We start from the raw sequence: 24,290 nt of genomic DNA, 5'->3' as shown, positions 1-24,290 counted from the left end.
TTTTGTACACGTATAGATGCCAAGATATGCAAAGTAGGTCAAAGGTGATCCCAAAATTAAAGAAAAAAATTGCTTTCATAGTTAAGGCATTGCACTAAACCACCAGCTTTGTAACTTAAATAGAAGCTGAGATATCCAGAAGTAAGCAAACGACATCTGAGATCAACAATTTTTATTTTCATAGTATTGATAGATATGTGTACAGTGTGTGTTGCGGAATGATTATCTTAATTACATTAATTAACAGTTTATTCAATTATCTGCAGACTTTTTTCTATTGGTGGTAATAAATACATGCTTTTAAATACAATACAGAGAGAGGACCTGTTGACCTACATCTGTGTTATCTTAGTGAGGACTAGAACAACTTACACGGACTAGAACAGAAAAGTATTTCTACAAGCAGTCTATGCATCAAGATCTTTATGTAGAGTTTTGATCCACGTCAAATTGGAAATTATGTCATTTATAATGGAAAGCTCCTAACATATTTTTTCATGCAGAAAATGTGTTTCTACATTTGAGGGTCACACAGTGAATTTCAAAACATCTGTCAGTGATTTCACATTCAACAGTCTATAAATTAAATGCAATATTTGCTGTGACTTAAAGATTCATTGAAAATGACCTGCTTGTTAAATATCTTCCAAATCAGTTCATTACTGTCGTGAAGAGGATTTGCTGCAAGTATGGACAATGTTCAAACCGTATTTTCACTTGAATTGTGCAAACATGTAAAAAGCTCGATGACTCACATGTGCAATAGACAAATTTTGCAATGCAAGAGTAATGTTTGCGAAATTCATGATTTGCTTAGCTATAGACTTACAACTCACGATATACTTACAGAGTGTACATCTTTATAGCAAAGGTTTGGTTTCTCTTTGGCATTATTTGGAATGTTGGGCTCTACATCTTCTATTTCCTTCTGCTGAAAATGAATTATAAGGATTAAGTGAATGCACCTATAGCAATCTCCATACACCACATATGAGATGCTAAGAGACAGTACGTGATACAACTTTAAGGCTGAAAGTAGAATCATTTGGGCCAAATCAGCAGTCTAAAGAAACCTTTTCATAACTCGCCACTTTTCAATGGTTTTAAAGTTTCAGACTGCCATACAAGCCAAATCACTCATATTACAAAAAATTATTTCAGGCAACCATAAATTTTGAGAAATATTTAGTCCATACTTCAGGGCACTGCAATGGATTTATTCAATTATAAGAATACGTTTTCATATTGGTAGTATTAGACTTGCATAATTTTAAAATTCAATACAAAGAGAGGACCTGTTGACCTACATCTGTGATATCTTAGTGAGGACTAACCTAACTTACACAGACTAGACCAGGAAAAAAAATTCTACCAGCAGTACAAACATGGCTATGCAGAATGTTGATCAAGGTCAAATTGGAAATTATGACATTTATGATGCAAAGCTACGAATACATATTTTTTCATGCAAATAGACTGAATGTGTTCCTAAATTTGAGGGTCACACACTGAATTTCAATACACAGTATCAGTGATGGCAAATTTAACAATCTAATAATTTAAATGAACATTTGATGTGGTTCAATGGTGAAATGAAAATGACCTGCTTGCAAATGTCTGCTGAATCAGTTCCTAGCTGTCATGAAACGAATTTGCTGCAAGCATGGTAAATGCACACACCACATTTTCACTTTAATTTTCCAAACATGTAAAAAAACTTTAAGAATAACATATGCAATTTGCAAATAGTACACTTCAAGAACGATTTTTGAAAAATACATGACTTGCTTAGATAAAGATTTAAAACACATGTTATACTTACAGACTGCATCTCTTTACAGCAAAGGTCTGATTTCTCTTTGGCATTATTTGAAATGTTGTGCTCAACATATTCAATCTCTTTCTTCTACAGATGAAGATTAAAAAATGAATGCATCTCCATAAGTCTTTGTAGTTTAAATCTATGTACATCACATATAAGACCTGAAGAGACAGTATGTGATACAATTGTAACACTGACACTGAAAGGAGAATCACTGGGGCTAAATCAGCAGTCTAAAGGGACTTTTTTATAACTCATCATTTAGCACTTGTTTCCAATTTAAGACTGCCATACATGGCAAATCAGTGATATTACTGTAACCGGGTAATTAAACTGACAATTAAATTTAGCCAGATAATTAAAACCCGACCCAAGTTCATATCACACAATCAACAAACCAGGAAAGAATGATTATCGTACAATTTGCGTTGCAGTTTATATTAAGGTTTATTTCACTACAGCTAAAATCTCTACTACTAATGATAATAATAATAAAAGAATAAAAACACTGGTCTACAATGATTAAAACTAATAGCAGTATTACTGGAAAATAATTTCCAGGCGCAAAATCTAAAGTTCATCCACCATAATAAAGTTCCAGGTAATTCTAAAATGGCTGTTGTCTAGGTTCATTCACTTAGCTATTGTTTATATGGCTTTACAATGGCTTCTCCTTGAGTTGTAGGTCAATGTCCGTCCTGTTGCTATGACGATGACAGTCTATCCAATAGGAAACTACGTTACACACACAGAGTCCTTCCAGACGCTCCTCCCTGGGGATTTGGTTATTCCAACCCTGGTAGCAATAGTCGAGTTGATGATTGATACGAACACTTCCAGGCACTCCTTGCTGGCTCCTCAATCCGGCCACACAATAGGAACACACGCAGTGTATCAGTAATTCATTAACTGGATCTCCTCTGTAAGCACAGTCATGTAAAAGACCAATGGCAATTATGTAAGCGTTTCCTTCTGTTTACACAATCTCATTCAGGATGAGACTAAGTCAACATGATAGCAAATACACTGTACAAAAATCCCATGAAACAAAGAACTAAGAATCACAGAAAATTTCCTTCAAAATCAGAGAATCCAAATTTCAACATGTTAAATAAAACTTCACTACTATCATAAAGTACTACTAGAATCAAACTAACTACAGAATAACAACTTAGAAACTTTTCCACGTTAATTGGGAAAACACATGGTCCTTCCACGTTTCAGCTTGAGGGGTGTGTCTCACACTTTGAGACTTTTAAAAGTTCATTGTTTTCAATACCAAAGCATTCAAATACACATACCTGTAAGCACAGTCATGTAAAAGACCAACCACGTTGTCTTGGAATTTTTCTTGGCAGTAAAACGGATAATAATTCCTAAACGTACGTCCACACCAAAGTACTGTCTTCAAGCAGTGAAAATCAGTAGAGCATTGCAATGCATTGTGGGCGAAGACGCTATCCACACATGTGTCATCACACTCAACAACACGCAGCAGATCTAATCACATGACTTACAATCGTAACCGGGTTACATACATAAAAAATCATTAAAGGCACTCTAATATTTTGAGTAATATTTTTACTCCTGACTAAAGGGCACGGCAACATAGGCAAGTTTTGCACGGGTTATAGATGCCAAAATATGCATAGTCCGGTCAAAGGTCATCACAATATTATTTCCTGCAACTAGACTGGATGTCAGGGAAAGACACTAAGGGTTGCCCGACTGCCCGGAGCAAGTGAAAATCACATTCAGGCGAGTGAACTGCTGATGCCACTTGCCCGACGGGACAAGTGGAAAAAAGCATAACTTACCAAAATAGCAAATAATATATCATAAATTGCAAGCACTGTCAGGGCTCAAGAAATTTTGTTTTTATTCGGTAGAAATTGTTACATGGGGCTGTTTGCATACACAAGCCTACTTGTGTTCAGTGCATGCTGAAACTTAAGTACTGTACTTGGCAAGTGGTTTTCTAGTTCGGGCAAGTGAATTTTAACCATCACTTGCCCAGAGGAAAAGTGGAGAAAAAATAAGCGTCTTTCCCTGAATGTGTTTCTACATTTGAGGCTCCTATACTTAATTTCGAAACATCATGTTGGTGATGGCACAATCTGAAAATTTAAATGCAATATTTTCTGTGATTTCTAGATATATTGAAAATTACCTGCTTGTAAATATCTACCAAATTTGTTCCTACAGCTATCGCAAAATGAATTTCCAGCAAGCATGGTAAATGTACACAATGCATTTTCACTTGCATTTTCCAAACATGTAAACATAGGGCCAAAATCCCTGAAGCTACTATAGACATGGATACAAAATTAAGTATTTCCTGACTGTATGAAATTATCTCACTAAGGTCATCCTAGGGACATGTAAACCAAATATTAAAGCTGTCTGACCAGCGGTTTTGAAAAAACAAGCGACTCAACAGTTGACAGAGCTCTGCTGTATTATGTAGAGAATAACCTTTTGTGACACATGTATTGATGAAGAAGGTGGATATCTTTGATAGCTCATTTCAGGATGGCCTGACCAAAAATGGAAAATAATTCCGTAAAAATACAGATTTGCATATTTCATCAGACTATATTAGTCTATAATAGCAAATAAACGAGAGTTAATTACATTCTAATTAAAGTAAACAAGACTTGCTTAAATCAAGATTTACGTCATAAAAAACAGCATATCTGTCAGGTTATAAAGAATCTTGAGCTGGTTATCTTTAATATCAGTATTTTATCCTATTAACCAGCACATTTTAACTTTCAAATTAACGTAAGTTCTGTTGAATAAGTTGAGACTGTACGTACTCAGAGAAAGCACACTGAAGAGACAAATGTTTGAAACTTAAGAAGTTCAAGGTCATCAAAAGCATTATAAGGAATCATGTTACACTTTCATTGCACTGTTTACACAGATTGCATAAGTGCTATAAATAGCACATGAGGAATCTTTAATACAGCCCAGCTTTACCATAAAAACCCTATCACTTTGACCACTCTTTTAATTGACCACTCTATTTTTTTCCTCAAAAAGTAATCTTATTTTATCCTTACCAAGTCAACCATAAATGGAAATTAGAACTTTCTCTATCTCTATTATTTGACCACCCTATCATGACAAACTATTATGAGCAATTTCTTTTAGATAACATAAATGGTGGTTCAGAATATATCAAGTTGGATTCAGGAAAGTTGCCTTTACATGTTTTAATCTTCCAAGTGGTAAGCATTTCATTTTGAACTGTCAAAAAATGTTGAAATTTCTGAAAATTCCACACTAAAATTATTTTGGCTTTGATGATTCAATTATTTAAAATCATATTAATTATTTTTTCTGGGTGAATTGATAGGGTTTATACAGTACAAGAATTCCATACAATGTAAGTCAAATTTTGACAAAAATGACAAAAAAATTCCTTAAAGATACACATTTGCATATTTCATCACAATTTGAACAAATCTAAGTTGGGTTATCCCTAGGGACCTGTATACGCAAATAACAAAGCTGTCTGACCAGCGGTTATGAAGAAGAAGATTTTTTTACCAAAAACACCTTTTTTGGCATTAATTTGCCTATTTTCAACAATATCAAAAAATTAAAAAAAATAGTTTCTCAAAATCATATTTTTCATCTACACAACAAATATCAAATCAGTAAGTACTCCGGTTCTCAAGATATTTGAGTGGACGGACGCCTCACAAACGGACATACATACATACATTATACATACATACATACATACATACATACATACATACATACATACATACATACAGACTGACGACGGACGCCGGACGGATACCCATCCCAATAGCTTCTATAGACTATAGTCTATAGTAGCTAAAAATAGCTGTAAGACTCAAATGTATGAGAGACAAATACTGCACTTCAAGAACAATGTTGTACAAATACATGATTTGCTTAGCTATAGATTTACAGTAGTAAGTTTTTGTTCCCTTCTGTGACAAATAAGAATTTTTACACCCATTTTATTCATTTATCTAAAGGGAGCGAAGGAAAAATTAACCATCCATGTAACTAAAGTATGACCCTGACCTATATACGAACTCACGCGCAGCAGTGCATTGTCCTGAACTAAGCAGGGAAATTCCCTTCTGAGTCAGGTCCTGGACTTGCGCAATGCGCTATGACTCACCCCCACTATCAAAACGGAACGACATTCTCATTTGTTAGATAGATTCTGACTGTGCTGCAGCTCTGCACCGTTCCAGTGCCCATTCTGGAGGTGGATGTAAGTATATACTTGTTTTCTGGTTGTGTGAATTTGTTTTTCCTACGCCTATCGGAGCGAGATTTTACTCCCCCTCCATACAGTAACCGTTCCGATCTTGAACACTGTTGCGCAATACCCCTATCGGGACGTTTCCAGTAGGGACTTTCGCAATACCGCTTTCGCAATACCCTTCCAGTTGCTTAGCAACTTGTCACGTGGTTTCAGAGGTCTGAAAGTCTACAGTTTTCAGAAACATTTTCTACAGAATTTTTTCTGAGCGACTCTAGTTAACTTGTTCACCCGATAGATAAAATTTTAGTAATTTCCTCTGAACTTAAAATATGACGAAAGACCATTACTTCAAATAAAATGAGACGTTTCAGATGAATGGTACTGATATCTAAAGTGTTCACTCTTTTATCTCTACGTACAAATGTAGTTCCTAAGTCGTTCTCTACTCTATTCCCACCACAAAACATTCAATACTCATTTCATTGCGATCTTTATCAATACTTATGATAATATCACAAGTTGTTCTGTTATCTGTTTTCATAGCATAATATCCAACCAAATCGTCAAACTCGTCTCCCGTAGCTAACTTTACACATCTAATGAGAACTGTACCATGTTGAAGTATTTTCATATTATCAGTCATCTGTTGATTTACAGTCTGTAAAGTGAGAACAGCTGCCTCATCACCGACACTTTTAAGACCCAGTTTCTTTAAAGTTGTGTCCCAAAATAATCTAACTGGAACTCCGCTAGCTGTATACGAGCAATAATTCTCCCCCTCGTTTATCCACCTTCTTAGTGTATTATCTGCCTTCATTATTGTATTAAGAGGACTAATTTTAAGGTGAATCGGTATACCAAGAAGTGCAATGTATGGATTCGTAGGAGTAAGCCAACTACGAAAATCTAACAACTTGTACTTGTTAACATTGCTATCGAAATAAATAACATTTGGAGTTCCTGGCAGTTCAGCAACTCCACCACTAATTTCACTATCCAATATATCTAAGATGTTACGCGGTACATTATAAGGCATGAATTTCTGACTAGTCGAATTCCATGTCAGTGCAAAAGGAGTAGGATCATTCGAAGCCTTTGTGGCGTCAATTACGGTTTCATCAATGTCTGTAAGTTCAGAAAATTCTACAGCATGCTCGTGGGGCGCCGCGGCTAAAACGAAATATTTTTCGCGGTCCTTGTAACGAAGGACATAATCCTTATTATGATTAGTAGCTATCTTAGTATTATTGTTCACTTTAACATCACTTAAATCTTCAAGCTCAAGATTTTGTACACGAATTACACCTAGACCGGAGTTACTTGGACCAGACATGATTAACCTATATACAGTGAAAAATAAATAATACCTTGTAATAATATACAACATACAACGATGATCATTGAGATTGAAAGCAAAACAGGCAAACCGGTTACTATGTATTTTAACCCTTGCATTGACATATCACAGTTTACGAAGATAAGGCTGCTAGAGTGTGGACTGTACAATTCATGGCATAACATAACATCGACGAATAATGTACTAAAATACCAAGAAGGTGACCAAGCGAAGAAGACTAAATCAATACGACCGGGTAACTACAATATCGATACGTTAAACAAAGCAATCGGGTTGCAGCCGAAAATCAAATTTGAAAAACATCTGCCGACAGGCCACGTTCTTCTAACTTTGGCTAAAGATATTAAAGTCTATTTCAATGCCACAGGTAGCTTCGCCAACGTAGTCGGCTTTTCAGATAAACCTGAGAACAACCCCGTGACAAAAAGTACTATGAGTCCAGGTCGAGCAGATTTCTTAACAGTCACTAAATACATAGTTCATTCAGATGTCATTGATGTTACTGGAAGTTATGTTGGCTTGGGCTCTGACGAATACATACAGGGAGTAGTATCAGACTCTTTACGAACACTTCCCATTCAGGATACAAAAGAAATAGGTGAAATGGTCACCTATAATTTTAAAGACGGCTCAATTTCCATGCCATTGAGAAAAGGCTCAGACTGGATGGATTCAATGCGTATCTGGATAACGGATCAGGATGGAAACATGATCGATTTCAATAACTGGCCGACTAGCTTTTGTATTGAATTGCTGTAGTCGTTCCGCCTACCGGTGTAACCCTATCGGAAGATAAACCATCCCACGACCAATCCTCCAGCAATATAGATCATCTCATATTTCTTTTGCTCAGGACTGGGTTGATAATAATCTGAGAATTGAACTGCCCCTTCGGAACGGCTTTGCACCGCTTCTGCTTCTTCCAGGATTTCTGCATCTGTATCTCTTAATTCTGCCGCAGCATGCGCATCCTTTGCTTGATTTTCTCTTTCCCAGTCAGCCTGGAGTAATCTTTTTTCTGACCAGACGTTGCGATCATGTTCAAATTTTTCTAATGCTTTATCATGTCTAATTTTCTCTTCAATAAGAGCCTCACCATTCCCAGAAAGCTTTTGCCCGATAATATTTCCTCCTGTGAATGCCGTTGCATTTAATACAGCACCGAGAACTGTCATTCCTATAGCTGAAGCCATAGCTAACTGTATGTTGATATATATTACTAAGTATAAGTTTCTGTAGGAATAATAATATTATTATTTTGTGACTCTCCGAAGGTCCGTTCAGAAGGTCTATATACATTACAAAGTATAAGGTTCTGCAGGAATAATATTTTTCTGTTCAAGGAGATCTTTGGTCGCAACCGCGGCAGCAGTCGCACCGCCTAATTTTGTCAAGCGAGTCAAATTTGGTCGACTTGGATCGCCCATATCCATCTTCAAAAATTTGCTGGAGATCATTAGATATCCCATCGCAAGTCCTGCGATTACAATACCATCGTACATTGTGTTTACAACTGTTTTAGTATCCATGATTGCTGACTAGTATATAAAAATAGAAAAATAAAAATAAAAAATATGGGGGAGTTGGAGAACAGCTATGGATATTTTTAACAGGTTTAACATTAGTCATAATAAATAAAATTATGTATTACTCCATCTCATGCAATGTAGAGGAGCTGGGAACACCCCCCTCCCCTCCCCTCGGAACCCCTGTCGGAACTGTTCTGGAGGGAGCCGCTACGGGCTCTGTTTTTTTCGCTTTCTGAAGCGGTTCATCTTTCCGGAGGGGACAAATATGCCGAGCACGCCCCCAATATAGTCCTAATGCAGTCAATGAAACTCCCACAATTCCTAAAACAAGATAACATTTATTATACCATTTATTATCGCGTGAGCTATCACACTGTTGTGGTACTCTATCCTCGGAACCGTTCTGAGAGGGGCTCGCTACCACATCAATCCCCTCCCCCTTCATTGCTTTTAGTTTCTTCTCCCTGTTTTCCCTGTTCCATTCCGCTAATTTCTTGCCCGCAGCAACTCTCCCTGGATGCTTCGGCGGTAACGTCATTTTCTCTATGTTGCGCTGTGTCGGAGGTGCCGGTGTTGGTGGTAGGATCGTCCCTGACGGAGTCGTTTCCGTTTCCGGTGTGGGCCCCGTTTCCGTTTGCTGAGTCGGAACCGTTTGCGAAGTTGAATCCATTTATTTCAGGTACTATATTAAACCCGATTTTTTTAAATTTAAATGTTTACCCGTAATAAACCGGTGGAAATTAGAGCAATCACGGGCCCCCACGTGTACGCTATCCGTCCTGATAATCGTTTTATTTCACTGTTTAGAATAAAATCCTTTTTAAGATCAGTGGCATAGTTATCTCGATCATCGATTGGAACTACCTGACTTATTGCGCGGGCTCCTAGATCTATGAAACTTTGAGTGATGGTATCACTTATAAGAGAACTGTATTTCGCTTCGTACATTTTGAAGGCTTTATCCACCATTTCATCTTTCCATTTTTCTACGTCAACAACTGTAATCTCCTTACCAAAAAATAACTTGCTTTGACCACTTGCGATGACACAGAGTATTTTTTCACGTTTCGTCTCTATTATGGATCGAGCGTCCGACGCTGCGGTTGGCTCTTCGGAATGCGCTGCCATATTTGCCGCTGCCGATGACTTTATTAAATTCTCCATTGTTTGCAGTATGTTATCTATTCTTAGTAAAAAATAAAAAATTCGTTTAAACCTGAATCCGAAATAAAGTATTAACATAGTCTGGAATGTTAGTACCCCTAACGTACCGACAGGGATTCCGGGAAAATTCTCCTCCATTTAAATCTATCTGTATATAGAAACACGAATAATGAGTACAGACCTATTCCCAGTTGCTTTTCAATTGAATAAGACGAGCGTACCGACAGTACAGCATGCTGATATTCCTACCAAACCGAATGGAGGAATAAAACCTATTCTCATGGACTTAGAAATATATGTAACGCCGACAGATAAATTTACTTTTCATCCTCGGGATGTGTTCAAAGATAACGTAATCACTCATCGATCAGCGAAAGAAAGTAATGTCTGGCTGGGCAGCCCGCATATGAAATATTGGGACCAGCAACTGAATTTCGCTGTATGGTGCAGCACTACTGGTTGTGGTATATCATTCGCCCATCTCTTTGATAAGAAATTTCCGCCACAAATACGATCATTCTGCCGTTTCCATGTATATTTTACAATACGTCGTATTCTTCATGAAATGGGCGTTGCACTTCCAGACGATACCCCCACCTTCAAAGCGGGCGACAATCCGTACAATCTCGTCCAATATGAACTTTCTGTACAGAATTTGGAAATATAAGCCCAACGAAGTCCGACTTTCGATATCGAAAAGGTCAAAATAAGGGTCTTGGTTATGGATATGAATATTACACTAATCGTGGCCCTGTTCGACAGCCAAAAGCGATATACAACGGTCATGACTTTTTCCTCTCCGCCGACGGAGGCGTTTTCTATACACATACAATTTTTGGAAAGAAAAAACATGTACTGTCCGACAAAGAACGACCACACTATTATTTCTTCCGAAATGATGGATCGGAGGGACAATACAATAGTTTCATTCCTCTGAAGGGAGACTCGGGATTGACAAAGGCCGGTCTAGCTCGCCTCAACGAAAGTCTTGAAGCCTACGTATATTGTATACTCGGTGCACAAGCTAATATTCGCAGTACCATTGTGGGTGATACTGGCAGTGCAGAGCAAGTCCGAAAAGAATTCGGCGTTCTCCTCGAAGATGAAATTCGTAATACAGACAAAGTAATCAGTTATAGGCGATATCAAGACACAATAATGAATACTGGTGTCAAACTTGATATGGCAGTCTCACCAAATTTACTTCTCTTCCGTCTGAGATGGTCATTCTTTCGGGCCGGCAATCTCAGGTTATAATAATGAATTGCAATACGCAACAGAATCTATGTCCTTCGGGGTGAACGGTGATATAAACACGGAAGTTCGAGAAAGTGCTGTACATGAGATGGAAGGAGGGGAGGAGGGGGATCCTGTGAAGTGGCAGGATGAGCCCGAAGCGTTCCGAAGGGGAGCGACTGATACGAGTCGGGGGGGCCCTCCCCTCCCCTCCCCTCCCCTCCCCCCGGAACGGGCAGCATCTGCAACACTCACCGCAGACCCTATTCACGAATTCGGCAAAATTGGTTTGTTATCTTTAGCAATATTCATTACTATTGTAGGTACTGGAATAAAGTCACTAAATATATAGTTCATTCAGATGCTGTCGATGTGACTGGAAATTATGTTTCATCTAACTCGAGCCAGTAACTTAAAAGAACTAGAAGAGATTCATTAATTTACAATATATAGATCCAGAGTAAATGTCAATATACGTAACCCCACCATTCAACATGATTATAACTGGACCGACATATTCTGGCAAAACAGAATTTATGTTGGACCTCCTCACCGGTCCGTACTTAAGGAAATTCGAATATGTGATATTCATTTGCCCAACATTCATGAAAAATAAAGCGTATAATAGAAGATTCATTTTCACCGATGACAACGTGTTTATATTTCCGGTCGGACTCGATGCTGTGGATGATACATTAACCTACGTACGGAACGAATGGGCCGGTACAAACACTTTAATAGTACTCGACGACTGCGCCTCGTCCAAAGATATGAAGAAGCGCAGTAACGTTTTAGTCCAACTTGGTTTCAGCGCAAGACATGACGGATTATCTGTCTGGGTTCTGACTCAACAATATACTAGTATTAGTAAACCATTCAGGGAAAACATACAGATGTTAGTACTATTTTACACACCGAACAAGATAGACAACAAAACTATTATAAAAGAATATGGAATGGAGGTGTCAGAACGGGAAGCCGTGGGCCTAATCAAGCAATTGAAAAGTAGGCCATTCAGTAAACTAGTATTTCGTTTACGGAATCCGTACGACATAAAATTTTTCGTATAATATAGCAATTATGGAAGCTGAAGGAACTCTTAGAGAATTATATTACAACCCGAAAACTGGATTTGGAGGTGTACAAAATTGTATGACGCAGCACGGCCAGCGGACTCCACGTTACTAAGAAAGAGGTGCAGGACTGGTTAAAACTCAGCTAACCTATAATCTACATAAACCGGTCCCTCGTACTCGTGGCGCCTTCCAGAGGGGAGGCGCGTTTTTGTAACATCGATAGACTCCCAGTGGGAAGCGGATCTTGTGGAATTCCCTTCACCATTCGCAAAAGAGAACCGTAACATTCGATACATGCTAACAGTAATCGATGTACTCAGTAAATACGCATGGGCCAGGCCGATACAGTCAAAAACGGCTGATGATACGTTGCAGGCACTACAAGACGTGATTAAGAAATCCGGGAGAAGGCCGACAAACTTCAGACAGATGAGGGGCGGGAATTTACTAACCGAAAAATGCAGGGGTGGCTCCAGGAGGCGGGAATTCACTGGTTTCACACCTACAGTGACAAAAAAGCTAGCGTCGTTGAACGTTTTAATCGGACTCTTAAGACGATGATGTGGAAATACTTTACATATAAACAGACACGAGAATGGCTTTCTATTCTACCAGAACTTCTTGAGAATTACAATAACACCGTTCACGGAAGTATCAAAATGAAACCCAGGGACGTAACAGAGGAGAACGATTGGCAGGCATTTTATACACTATTCGGTCCTGAGTTGGCAGCCGGGGGAGTTGACCCTGAATTCAAGCCGGGAGAACGGGTCCGAATTACAAAATACAAGACCACTTTCAAGAAAGGATATTTACCAAATTGGACAGAGGAGATTTTCGTGGTTTCAAAAGTTGTGTATGCGGCTGGACTGGGAACGCCACCAGTTTACAAAATAAAAGATCTGAATGGAGAGGAAATACTCGGCACTTTCTACTCCGATGAACTTCAGAGCGCCCTTTCGGAACGGGGAGCCGACGAGCTGTACAGAGTAGAACGAATTTTGAAGACGAAAAAAATTAGAGGAAAGAAATACTATCTGATAAAATGGAAAGGTTATCCAGAAAGTTTCAATAGTTGGGAGCCAGAGGAAAATGTTATTAGAACTTCGTAACGTTCCGAAGGAGTACTTCGTAAGTTCCTGTGTTGGTACTTGTCAAGTACTAACGTAAGTACTACGTAAGTACTAACGCAAGTACTAACGTAAGTATTTACGAAAGTTACTCAATAAGTACCATGGAAAAAGTCTTAATTTCTTGAAAGCTGAAAGTGACAGCTTACCATTATTCTTCCAACCACCTGGCCAAGTATTTATCATGTACTGTCGTAAGTAATGTTCACATATTGCATCTTTTTCGGCAGTATGTGGATGAGGTGGTATCTCAGTTCCTGAACATATTAAGTTTGCAAGATCTTCAAAACGACTTCTCATGTTCCACAGTCCGTTCTCTCGAGTCCCCCTTTTTCAGCTTTATCGATAAGTTCTGGTTGAAGTATAATGTACACAACTGACATGAGCCATAGACAAGTAACTTCAAAGTCCCCCTTTTCATCATATCAAGTGCCCGTAAGTCAAAAGAAGCATTATAAGCGTGCACAGATTCACAAGCGTTAAGAAGTTTGCGTAGGTTCTTTAGTGAGACTCGAGGTTGTTTTAGTTGTTCTTCACAAGGTGGGAAGTACGCTTTTTCAAGTTCCTCCTTGCTGAAACCGTCTATTAAAAATCCCTGGCTGCCGCCGCTCCATGCAATTCCAAAGTCAAAAGCTCGTGGATATTCTACTGGTCCGACTGTCTCGGTATCAATTGTTGGATTAAGTATATTATTGAGAACGAGGGGCGTAAGAGCGTTCCGAATTACCAAACATGGAAGCCTGTAGTCGTGGCAAATTTCTAAGAAAGTCTGTTTGAACTTGTTGTGAATCTCTTCTAGTTCTTTTAAGGCGCCTATTTCGTACGACCTGGCTCGAGTCAACACATTCCGCCTGCAATAATCCCAAGGCATATCTTTGAATATGATAATGAAACTATGTAAATGGTCAAATGCTCTAGAAACAATCTTTTTTTCTTCCGCTGCCACGCCCCGGATTCTAGAAAAAGTTAGATGTTGAATTATGGAAGAGTCACAAATAATGTAGCGTTCCGAAGGGAGGGAGATCCTCCTCCTCCCAGCCTGACATTGTAAACTAAGCGTATGTTCTATAAACTGGTTCTGAAAATCGGCAATCGAAACGTGGCGCCCATTATAAAAGTCGGCAATGTTGCTAGAAAAACTAGTGTCAAATTCTGGTACGTGAGTCTCCGCCAAATTTACTGCATCGTAACTCTTACCACTTCCAGTTGGTCCATTTATGAATATGTATGACATTTTGGGATACTATATCATAGAAAAAAATTTTTTTTTAAATTATTTTATTAAGATATATACGATAGACAATGACAATCCTTTCAACTGCAATAAAAATACTTGAAACCGGAGAAGGCGTCCGAATCAGTGACGGCAAACTCATATTTGAAGAATATTTGGTAGATCCTTTCATATACGTAGACAGTGAGCTAGAAGTAGTTTTCCCCATCGGACCTAAGTACGGTTCTAAAGATCCTGCTACATGCGATGAAATGTGTGTCAGTTGGCAACCGAGTCTTCAAAAGTTTACCGATTTAATAATATTCCGTACCCTAGGTGAAAGTTTCGATGCATCTACTGCTAAAAGTTATGCTGCAAGCCTGGCCGCTCACTCCAAGAATACTACTGGATTTTACAATCCATCTAAAGTGTATCAGAAGCGAGGGAGCGAGGCACAGATAAAGTATTTTAAATTTCGGTTTAAAAGAGGGCCTCATGATTTCGATACATGTATTGATATGGTTCAAGAAATTGACTGTGCTTTTAAAACAGTGAGCCCATTGCCAGTCCGAGAAAATCCTGCTATTGTACCTCGTAATATCCGGAAAGGTAGTAAGATAGAATTCTTAGCATTTAAACCGCGCTTAAGTAAGCGTGCTCTTTCTTTCACTGTTGAGAGGTTATTTTGTGCTGCGCCTAATAAACCAGAAATTCAAGATGCGGAAGAACTAGTCGACTTAGAAAGATTAGGTGAGATATATAAACAAATAAATGCTGACAAAAATATTATAGTGGATTTTGATGACCTATCATAGAATAATTATTTTTTCATTTTAAAAATTTTTAGGATAGTATATATCATAAAGATGGCCCGTCGATTACATACAGCATTCAAGGGAGCAGTTTTACGAAAAGAATTTCCTGAAGTCAAGCGAGTCAAGGATATCGGGGAGCTGGTGGATATTGAAGGTATGGCCAAAGAAGGGAAAGATGTACTCTGTTTATACTGAAATGGAAGTCAAATTATCGGATCCGAAAACTGGTAATACACAAAATCGTACATTGCCTGTTAAATTAAAAAATACATACACAAAGATGTAGGTGGTCGGATGTGAAACGACAATTATAAAACGCTACGACGATATGCTTGATACAATTGAAGCTGTTGAGGGTTCTGGCCTCGTTCTCGAGGAGATACTTAATTTTGAAGTAATTCTAGTAGAAGTTTTACTCGGGGCTGGCGCAGTCAAACTTCCCGGATGGTTAAAAAATAAGCATTGTGTTAGCGATCTTATTCTACCGGTGGGGGTCGAGAATTGTTTTCAGTATGCCGTCGTAGCAAGTATAAAGTTGAGCGATCCCGAGTTTCGTGAAAAGAGGGGTGGTCAGGTAAGGAGAAAATGGAATACGTACGCCCCATTTATTGCTGACTACTGTTGGGAAGGTATTCCCTTTCCTACGCCCGCCGATCTGACTGTATTCAGGCGCTTCGAGCAGCAAAATCCGGGAGTCCAACTTCAAGTGTTTCAGATCTATGAGTCCGATCCCGACCCGTCAGACATAACTGTGTTATATAGCAGAGCCGAGGGGGGAGCGGGACGGGTAGCAAATATATTACTGATAGTTGGTGGGGAGGGTGGGGGGTCACTTCGTGCCAATTACTTCGTTAAATCGTCTTCTTAATTCTCATACTAATCGTAAGAATAAGCACAGAAGGAAGTGTATTTGCCTGGTTTGTAAAAGAGGTTTTAAGTCAACAGAAGAATTAGAAGAACATCAGGTATACTGTGGAACAGACGACGCCCAGCCAGGTTTTCCTAAGGAAGTATGTCAATTCGAAGGACATCGGAAGAAGGTCCCCGCCCCCTACGTCGTCTATGCAGATACTGAGGCAATTATTGAGAAGGGGACCGGTCGACATATTCCAATTTGTCTTTCGTATGTTATGGTGGAACGGTGGGGCGCCTTCGGAACGAGGCCAAAAGTTTATGGTAAAAGAACATTCACAGGTCTCTCCTGTGTTACAGAATTTCTAAAAGATATGAAAGAACGGGCCGAGTATTATTCGAAATCGTATTATTGGAAAATAATACCGATGAAAGATCCTTCTAATTACAACGATCCAGTCTGTATTGCATGTGGAGAGCCCGCCGGATATCGAGTAGTGAAGGATGAGGCGACTTTTTATTGCGAGGGATGCCGGCCGTCGAGAACCATTCCTATCTACTTTCACAACCTCAAGGGATACGATGGTTCTTTTATTTTGAAAGAATTACATGAAATAGATGATGGTCCCGGACAAGAGCCTAAAATCATAGCTAAGACGAGCAATGGAGGAATTATGGGTCTCTCGAAAACATTTATTTTTAGTGCCTCAATTGTTGTCGATGGGGAGAGGGAGATAAAGAAACGTTTCTTTTCTATAAAGTTTATGGATAGTGCTCAGTTGATGATGGGGTCATTGGCGAAGTTGGCAAAAACTGTGCCGGAGGATGGGTGGACGGTACCACTTTCGTACCCGAACATTCAAAGGGCGAAAGGTTTCTTCCCCTACGAATATTTAGACTCTGTTGACAGACTAGAAGAGGAGGAGCTCCCGGAGAGGGGCAAATTTTATAGCGAATTGACGGAAGAGGGGATTTCAGAGGCCGATTACGAACATGCTTTGCGAGTATGGGACGAAGTTGGATGTAAGACGATTCGTGATTATATGGAATTCTATTGTGAGACTGACGTTCTACTTCTTGCAAATATATTCGAAAATTTCCGCGACACATGTTTAAGGGCATATAAGTTAGATCCGGCCCATTACATGTCAGCGCCCGGCTTGACATGGGATGCTATGTTACTTTACACAGGTAATAAATTTAAACTCATTCAAGATGCTGAGCAGATGACTTTCATTCAAAGGGGAATTAGAGGCGGTATCAGCCAGTGTAATATTCATTATTTACAGACAAATCATCCAGCTTATGCAACAGATGAGCCTGATGGGGCCGCTGGTGGGAACTGGGATCCAGAGAAGCCGGTGACCGAAATAAAATATCTCGATGCTAATAATCTTTACGGATGGGCAATGAGTCAGGCAATGCCTACGGGCGGACTTCATTGGATGACGAGGGAAGAGTGGGACGAATGGGAAGAAGGGGGCCGAGGCGGAGCCGGCGGAGCGTGGGGACCTGGCGCCACCTTTCCACCAAGTTTTCTAGAAGTAGACTTAGAATATCCGGTCGAATTACATAAAGAACACAGCGATTTGCCATTAGCACCGCATCACTATGAATTTCCTGATAGGCAGGGCACTCGACTGATTACAAGTGTGTTGGACAGAGAGAGATACATCTTACACTACAAGTTGCTGGAATTCTATCTTCGGATGGGAATGAGATTAAAAAAGATTTATCGGGTGCTTGCTTTCGATGAAGCTCCATGTCTCAAACAATATATTGGGCGTACACTAATTTGCGGAACGGAATGAGCGGAACGGAACGGAACGGAACGAATAGCCACACCAAATAGAAAATTAGTTTTTTCTTAATTAGAGTCCATTTTTCGTACACAAAATTTTTGAGCGGAAAAGAATGGAATTAAGAGAGACATTTGATTTAAATAAAATATATCATTTATTCAACTCTACAAGTAAGGCACCTTAATTTTTGAAGTTTCCAAAATGAAATTATGTCAAATACCACGGGAAACTAGGCTGTAATTTCAATTTGAAGCTACATCTAAATTTACATCTAACCCGTAGCCCGTGAATCACGCCTTATAGAGGGCAGTACCATAGTGTGGAGGGTGGTCAACCCAAAAGAGGGCGTGTCTGTGGCCAACATGTAGTTGTGCACTCTGTTTTGTACGATCGCAATAGCTCAACATACTTTTCAAACAATAATTGCATGTGTACGGCATACAACGACAATTAGGGGTGTAAACACTACCTGCCTTCAAAAACTGATCACAAAAGAATGACTTAAATTGCAAAACGGCCGTAGTTTCATGTTAACGCGTTGATCGACTGTGTATGTAAGTATGAGCGATGCCTTTTGTATGTATTACTGATGTCCTTCGACCTATAGTTGTTTAGTCATTCGATAGATTGAGGGGAGAATCATTTGATTTCTAAAGGAGGGGCTGGAGGATTCGGGAGGGGAATATTGACAACCCCCCCCCCCCACGGAGAATGATAAAATAATTTTCTGCAAAACCCCAAAGTGAGAAAAGAAATGTTACCACTTCCCTGAGAGGAAGGCAAAAATGTGATGCGAGGTGCTGGAATTACCAAAAATGAATGTTTAGAACCGACCTTAGTATTTTGATCTTTGAGATCTGGATATTTAAAAATTTTCTAACGTGGGAAGTGGTTAGATATGCAAAATTCTGCAATAAAGATTACAGGTTGCATGAATGAACTTTGACATGCAAAACATGTGCACGTGCACTTCATTTTGACAACAAATGAAATATATTGCATTGCCTTCAGTTGTGCAGAAAATAATTTGTTTCGCGAGCATGCTTTTGAAAAAAAATGCCGTCATAATGGGTGAAAAAAAATTGTCTACACCTCCATTTTCACAATCCCCTAAATCAACTGGTGCTCCCGTAAGTCTGCAGACCCTGGCAACAAAAAACGAAAAAGAAGTGGCATCCGCGCCAATTAACAAACAATCAGCAATGCAGTTCAATGTATCCATTTTAGAAGTTACGATCCGTCACCGCCTCCCTCTTTTTTTCACCTCCGCGCCAAATGTAATTAGGCGCCATGCCATCGAGGTGAATTATTACACAGACCGCCACCTCATAGGCGTTCTGTTGTGTGGGTAGTTTGTAAAAGTATAGTTTATGCTACGTTCGGACGTTCTCTTCCGTAGCCTTAACGTCGGAACGTAGCAGAACTACATTTTTAAAAACTACCCACTCAACAGAACGCCTGTGCGCCATCTCACATGCCTCATGGTAGCCATAGCATCCTCCAGCAGATGCGATATCCAGGGTGATGTTTGGATTCAGGTGTAGTTTCAGATTTGAATTATAGCTTCAGTCCAGTAGTCTTATTCATTCCCAGCAGCAGTCTCGGGAGCAGTCTTGCCTGATTATATGTGTAATGTTTGATTTATTGTACTTGCTCATCACTCCCAGAAGTGTGTTTCTATAGAAGAAAGTTCTTATTAGTAGTCTTATTCACGATTTTCATCACGGCAACAAAAACTTCGAAAAACAGATGTATTACTTTAAGGGTTGAAAAGATGATATTTTATTTAAATCCAAATTTCTGTTTTAGATCCGAAATTCCATGCTGTTCCGCTCCAAAATTCAGTGGACAAAAAAATGGACTCTAATTAAGAGAAACTATTTTTCTTTTTGGTGTGGCTATTCCGTTCCGTTCCGTCCGTTCCGCTCATTCGTTCCGCTAATCAGTGTAAGCCAATATATTGACTTTAACACTGAAATGAGGACAAGGGGACGACAGATTTTGAAAAGAATTTCTATAAGCTGATGAATAACGCGATGTTCGGTAAGACATAGAGGATGTTCGAAAGTACAGAGACTTTAAATTTGTTTCGGACCGGAACGGTACGGATAGTGGTCGTAAAAAGATTGAGAAGTATAATCCAAAGACGAAACATACAACTTTCATAACTTCCAAAAGGATGGACGATTCCTGCGACAGTGTCCTACTGGAACTGAAAACGGATGAGCATAGATATGTAAAACCAGTTTTCATCGGCGCCGCAGTACTGGAACTTTCTAAGCTGCTTATGTATGAGACGCATTACAATTACTTTCGAAAGCGGTTCCCTGGAATACGATTAGCCTACATGGATACTGACAGTTTTGTTTACAGTGTGCCGATCCCGGACCCGGACGTAACTTTCAATGATATAGTTCGGGAAGATGTGGAAAAGAATGGTAAGGAGTCGATCTACGATACTAGTGGGATGAAAGATGAGATGGGAGTTCCGAAGATTAATAAAAAAGTGATAGGTAAATTTAAAGATGAGTTGAATGGTGTACCTATTCTTGATTTTTGTCGGCATACGCTCGAAAGTGTATGCTTTTCGAACTCCAACTTCCGAGACGAAAAAAATAAAGGATAAAAGATGTTTGTGTTAGAAAACATTTGAACTTTGAAGACTATAAGGATCTGTTTAAAACTAGGAAGGAGCCCGAGCAGGCACAATTTGTACAGTTTGTACGGAAAAAGGCTGGAGAAATCCGTAGTGAAAAGCGTAGTAAAATTATGATGGCACCAAATGATATCAAGCGTATGCAGTTATGCGATCTGGACACGGGCGAATGGTTGGCAGAAACAGATCCGATAGGAATGACCTACGTTACGGTTTAATATTGTAAAGACTTTAATCTACTATTTTCAACAGTGACCTGGGCATCGCTAATAACATAAACGTGGGCAAATATATTGTCATCGCGAGCGTCGTCGGCACCCTTAACTGAGGTGTCTTTCTTCAGAATTTCAAGTTGAATTCCGTCCTTTGTGTTCATTACTCTAAGACCATTTCCATGAAATTCAATATCTTTAAAACTACGCAGATCGATAAACAGACAAAATTTATTCTTCAAATAATCGACCTCATCTATATCAATTTCACACCAATCTTTATCTTCAGCAAAATACCGTCGTGTTTCTTTCCAAAATTGTCTTGGTATCATCTTCTGAGCGTACACTTTATTTGCAATGCCTTCGATTGATACAGACACAGATTCAATGGAGGGGTTAAAGAAAAGTTCACTGTTCAGTTCTGTCTGATTCTGATTTTTAGTGAAGAGTATAGCGATACCTCTAATGCTACGTCGTGGTACATTTATATTTTCATTGATAACCGTGTCCGATTCTTTGAATGGTATTATTCTAGAATAATGTATATGCTCGTAGAGAAAACTTTTCCCACTGTTGTAATAACCAGCAGTTGACCTCGCGAGTTCGGGGTCCGAAATTGTTTCGTATTCCATTTGAATGTTTTTTAATTTATAATTGGCTGTAACAACATTATTACTGACAAGTAATTGGGAGGCGGGTGCCAACGTAATTTCCCATTCGATATGACTCCCTAACGCTGATGGATATGCAACTCCATGGCCTGTTATGAGGGGGTGAGTGAGACGAATAGCATATTTTGTTTTATATGTGTCGAAAAGTAAAATATCGTCCCATTTTGAAAGCCTGTCGGCATTTGCATCGGCCGCTCCACTTCTCAATTTTCTTAGATTTTCGTTCTGAATTCCGTACAGTGTCATGTTCGTTCTCTCCTTTTTATGTTTGAAGAGATCGCGATAACATTCAATGAGGTTATATTTGTTCAAATTGAAAAGTGGCTGACCCTCAAATTTGAGAACCATACGCTCCACCAAATTTTTTGCAACATTTTGAACTACTCGGTTATCTTCATGTCCTGTTACTTCGAGATCAAAAACCAGGTCGAAAGTATCTGGAACTAGTACTACTCCGCTTTCTAACTTTGGACATCGTATGATAAGTGTCTGGCCTGGATCTGCCTCACTTGGATTATGAGCAATCACATGATGAGTTCTTTCTGACTTCGTTCCCTTCGGTATTCGGTTGGTGAAAGTCGGTAATAATGATCTATCGTACCCCATTTTTGTGTAATGTATATAGTAGAAGAAAAAAAGAAATTACAGTTGAAAAGAAAATTAAGTTTCACTTCGTGTATATAATGACTTAGAAGAAAAAATCACATCTTTACATAAATATTTCCGTCTGCCTGAAAGATAAATCGATTGCCTGTGTCGCGAATCAATCGAAGAACCCAATATTCTTGTAAATGTTGGACTTCCATTTCATCATTGTCAATCTCCTGAAAGACGTTTATGAATTCTAGTCGCTTAAAGAAGTTAGTCTTTTGACATTCCTTCACGAAAGCTAAAATGTTATGATAAAGATTATCATCTTTGAGTCGGACACCTGGATTTGCTCGAAGGATATGGCGATTTACCCGCCGAAGTTTGCACCATTCCAATTCGACAGAGAAACCAAACAGGTCTTTATTTTTAGAAAGAAACTTTGCAATATTCTTTTCACCAAACATGCCGATTCCGTAGGGCCCATATATTAGTACATAATTTTATTTATAATGACTAATGTTAAACCAGTTAAAAATATCCATAGCTGTTCTCCAACAAATCCAACCACCGATCCTGCTGTTTTTAATAGAAAACTGACAAGGGAGCCGATTAAACCTGGTATTGCAGCAGCACTTTTTGCAGCCAATGTTTTTAACCATTCGCCAAATTGCTTTACAATTTCTTTCGCTTTTGTATATACTTTGGGCGGACCTGAACCTCCTGCGTTTGCTCCAGTTCCTGCTCCTGCTCCCCCTCCTCCTACTTTAGTTACAGCCAGGGCAATTGTTGATATTGCCATTCCAAGGGCAGTCAGTATTGCAGCGATTGTTATACCATTTCGTTTAAATAACTCTGTCAGCTTCAGCCTGAGTGACAATTCTGGATCGGAAATTACATCACGAAGAGACCTAGTCGTAGCGAGACTTTCACGTGCCCCGCTAATCTTGCCATTTTCGTATTCAATTCGATTGTCAATTTTAGCTTCTCTTGTTATGAGTTCAGCTAGTAGTTTCTCGGCTTTTTCTTTTGCTTGGGTGTGATCTTTAGGAATTTCCTTTAACTGTTTTTCAACTTCTCTTTTCTCTAGCCTTATTTTAACTTTTTCATTGTTAAGGTCGCTAATACGCATATTCGCAATCTTTAATTCATCATTAATAGCTCTATATTCTGGGTTTAGATTGTTCCATTGTTCGATTTTATTTTCAAAAGCTTGTATTTTATCTGCATTACCAGAAGCATCTTGCCGTAAGAATGTCAGTTCATCTTTGTATATGCCCATGTCTTCTGGTGTCATCTTCTCAGCTGGTATTTTATTGTTTTTCACATCTTCAGAATACAATGTACGACTCACATATTCGGGCTCTGCGCTAGAGCGACCTCCGAATACATCTCTCATAAATTCATGTCCTCCTTTTTCTCTCATTAATGTGGTGAGCTTATAAAATCCACCTCCTCTATCTTTAGACAGCTTAAGATTTTTATAATACAGCTTTCCGTCCCTAATCTCAGATTCCATAACCAATACATTTAGTGCATCCGGATCAGTAATTTTATTCTCCTTTAAGAATTTATTAACCATTCTTAATTTTTCATTTGCTCTAGGTTCATTCAAGCGATCATCTTTGGGCTAGCAAGGAAAGGATCAGCTTCTGCAAGGGTATTATCATCGTCCATAAAGAATGTTTCAGCAGTAACGTCATCATTCAAATTTGCATCATCGAAATCCTGGAGTGGTATATCTTCTCCTCCTTCTGCCATATTGTATTTCTATATTACTACAATTATTTTTTATCATCCCTTACATATACAGTAAAAAAATGCACATCTCAGTTGTTGAAAGCGTTGAACAATTGGCTGACTATATCGAAAGAACTAGCGCCGCATATCGACGCAGTTATAAATTAAT

General features: G+C 39.0%; 2 protein-coding genes across 9 annotated transcripts in view; one reads left to right on the top strand and one right to left on the bottom strand.

Annotated features, from left to right (window-relative positions):
* LOC139118616 (alpha-1,2-mannosyltransferase ALG9-like) overlaps positions 1–24,290 on the top strand; it is a 513,500-nt gene that overhangs the window by 331,149 nt on the left and 158,061 nt on the right. The window lies entirely within an intron of this gene.
* Positions 1–24,290, bottom strand: part of LOC139118602 (uncharacterized) — a 44,518-nt gene that overhangs the window by 11,327 nt on the left and 8,901 nt on the right. For 4 of the 8 annotated variants that reach the window (XM_070682009.1, XM_070682011.1, XM_070682007.1 and 1 more), the window contains exons 3-6: positions 3,124–3,279; positions 2,571–2,742; positions 1,823–1,906; positions 848–931 (exon numbers count right to left, since the gene is read on the bottom strand). In XM_070682009.1, the coding sequence (XP_070538110.1) occupies positions 848–931; positions 1,823–1,906; positions 2,571–2,742; positions 3,124–3,279 (496 nt within the window). Of the gene's footprint in view, positions 1–847; positions 932–1,822; positions 1,907–2,484; positions 2,743–3,123; positions 3,280–24,290 lie in introns of all 8 variants that reach the window. The other 4 variants (XM_070682010.1, XM_070682013.1, XM_070682014.1 and 1 more) reach the window with 4 other exon arrangements.

Source organism: Ptychodera flava, chromosome 19, assembly GCF_041260155.1.
Source record: "Ptychodera flava strain L36383 chromosome 19, AS_Pfla_20210202, whole genome shotgun sequence".
Classification (NCBI taxonomy): domain Eukaryota; kingdom Metazoa; phylum Hemichordata; class Enteropneusta; family Ptychoderidae; genus Ptychodera; species Ptychodera flava.
The sequence above is the reverse complement of the archived record's forward strand: the minus strand, read 5'-3'. Positions and strand labels throughout refer to the sequence as shown.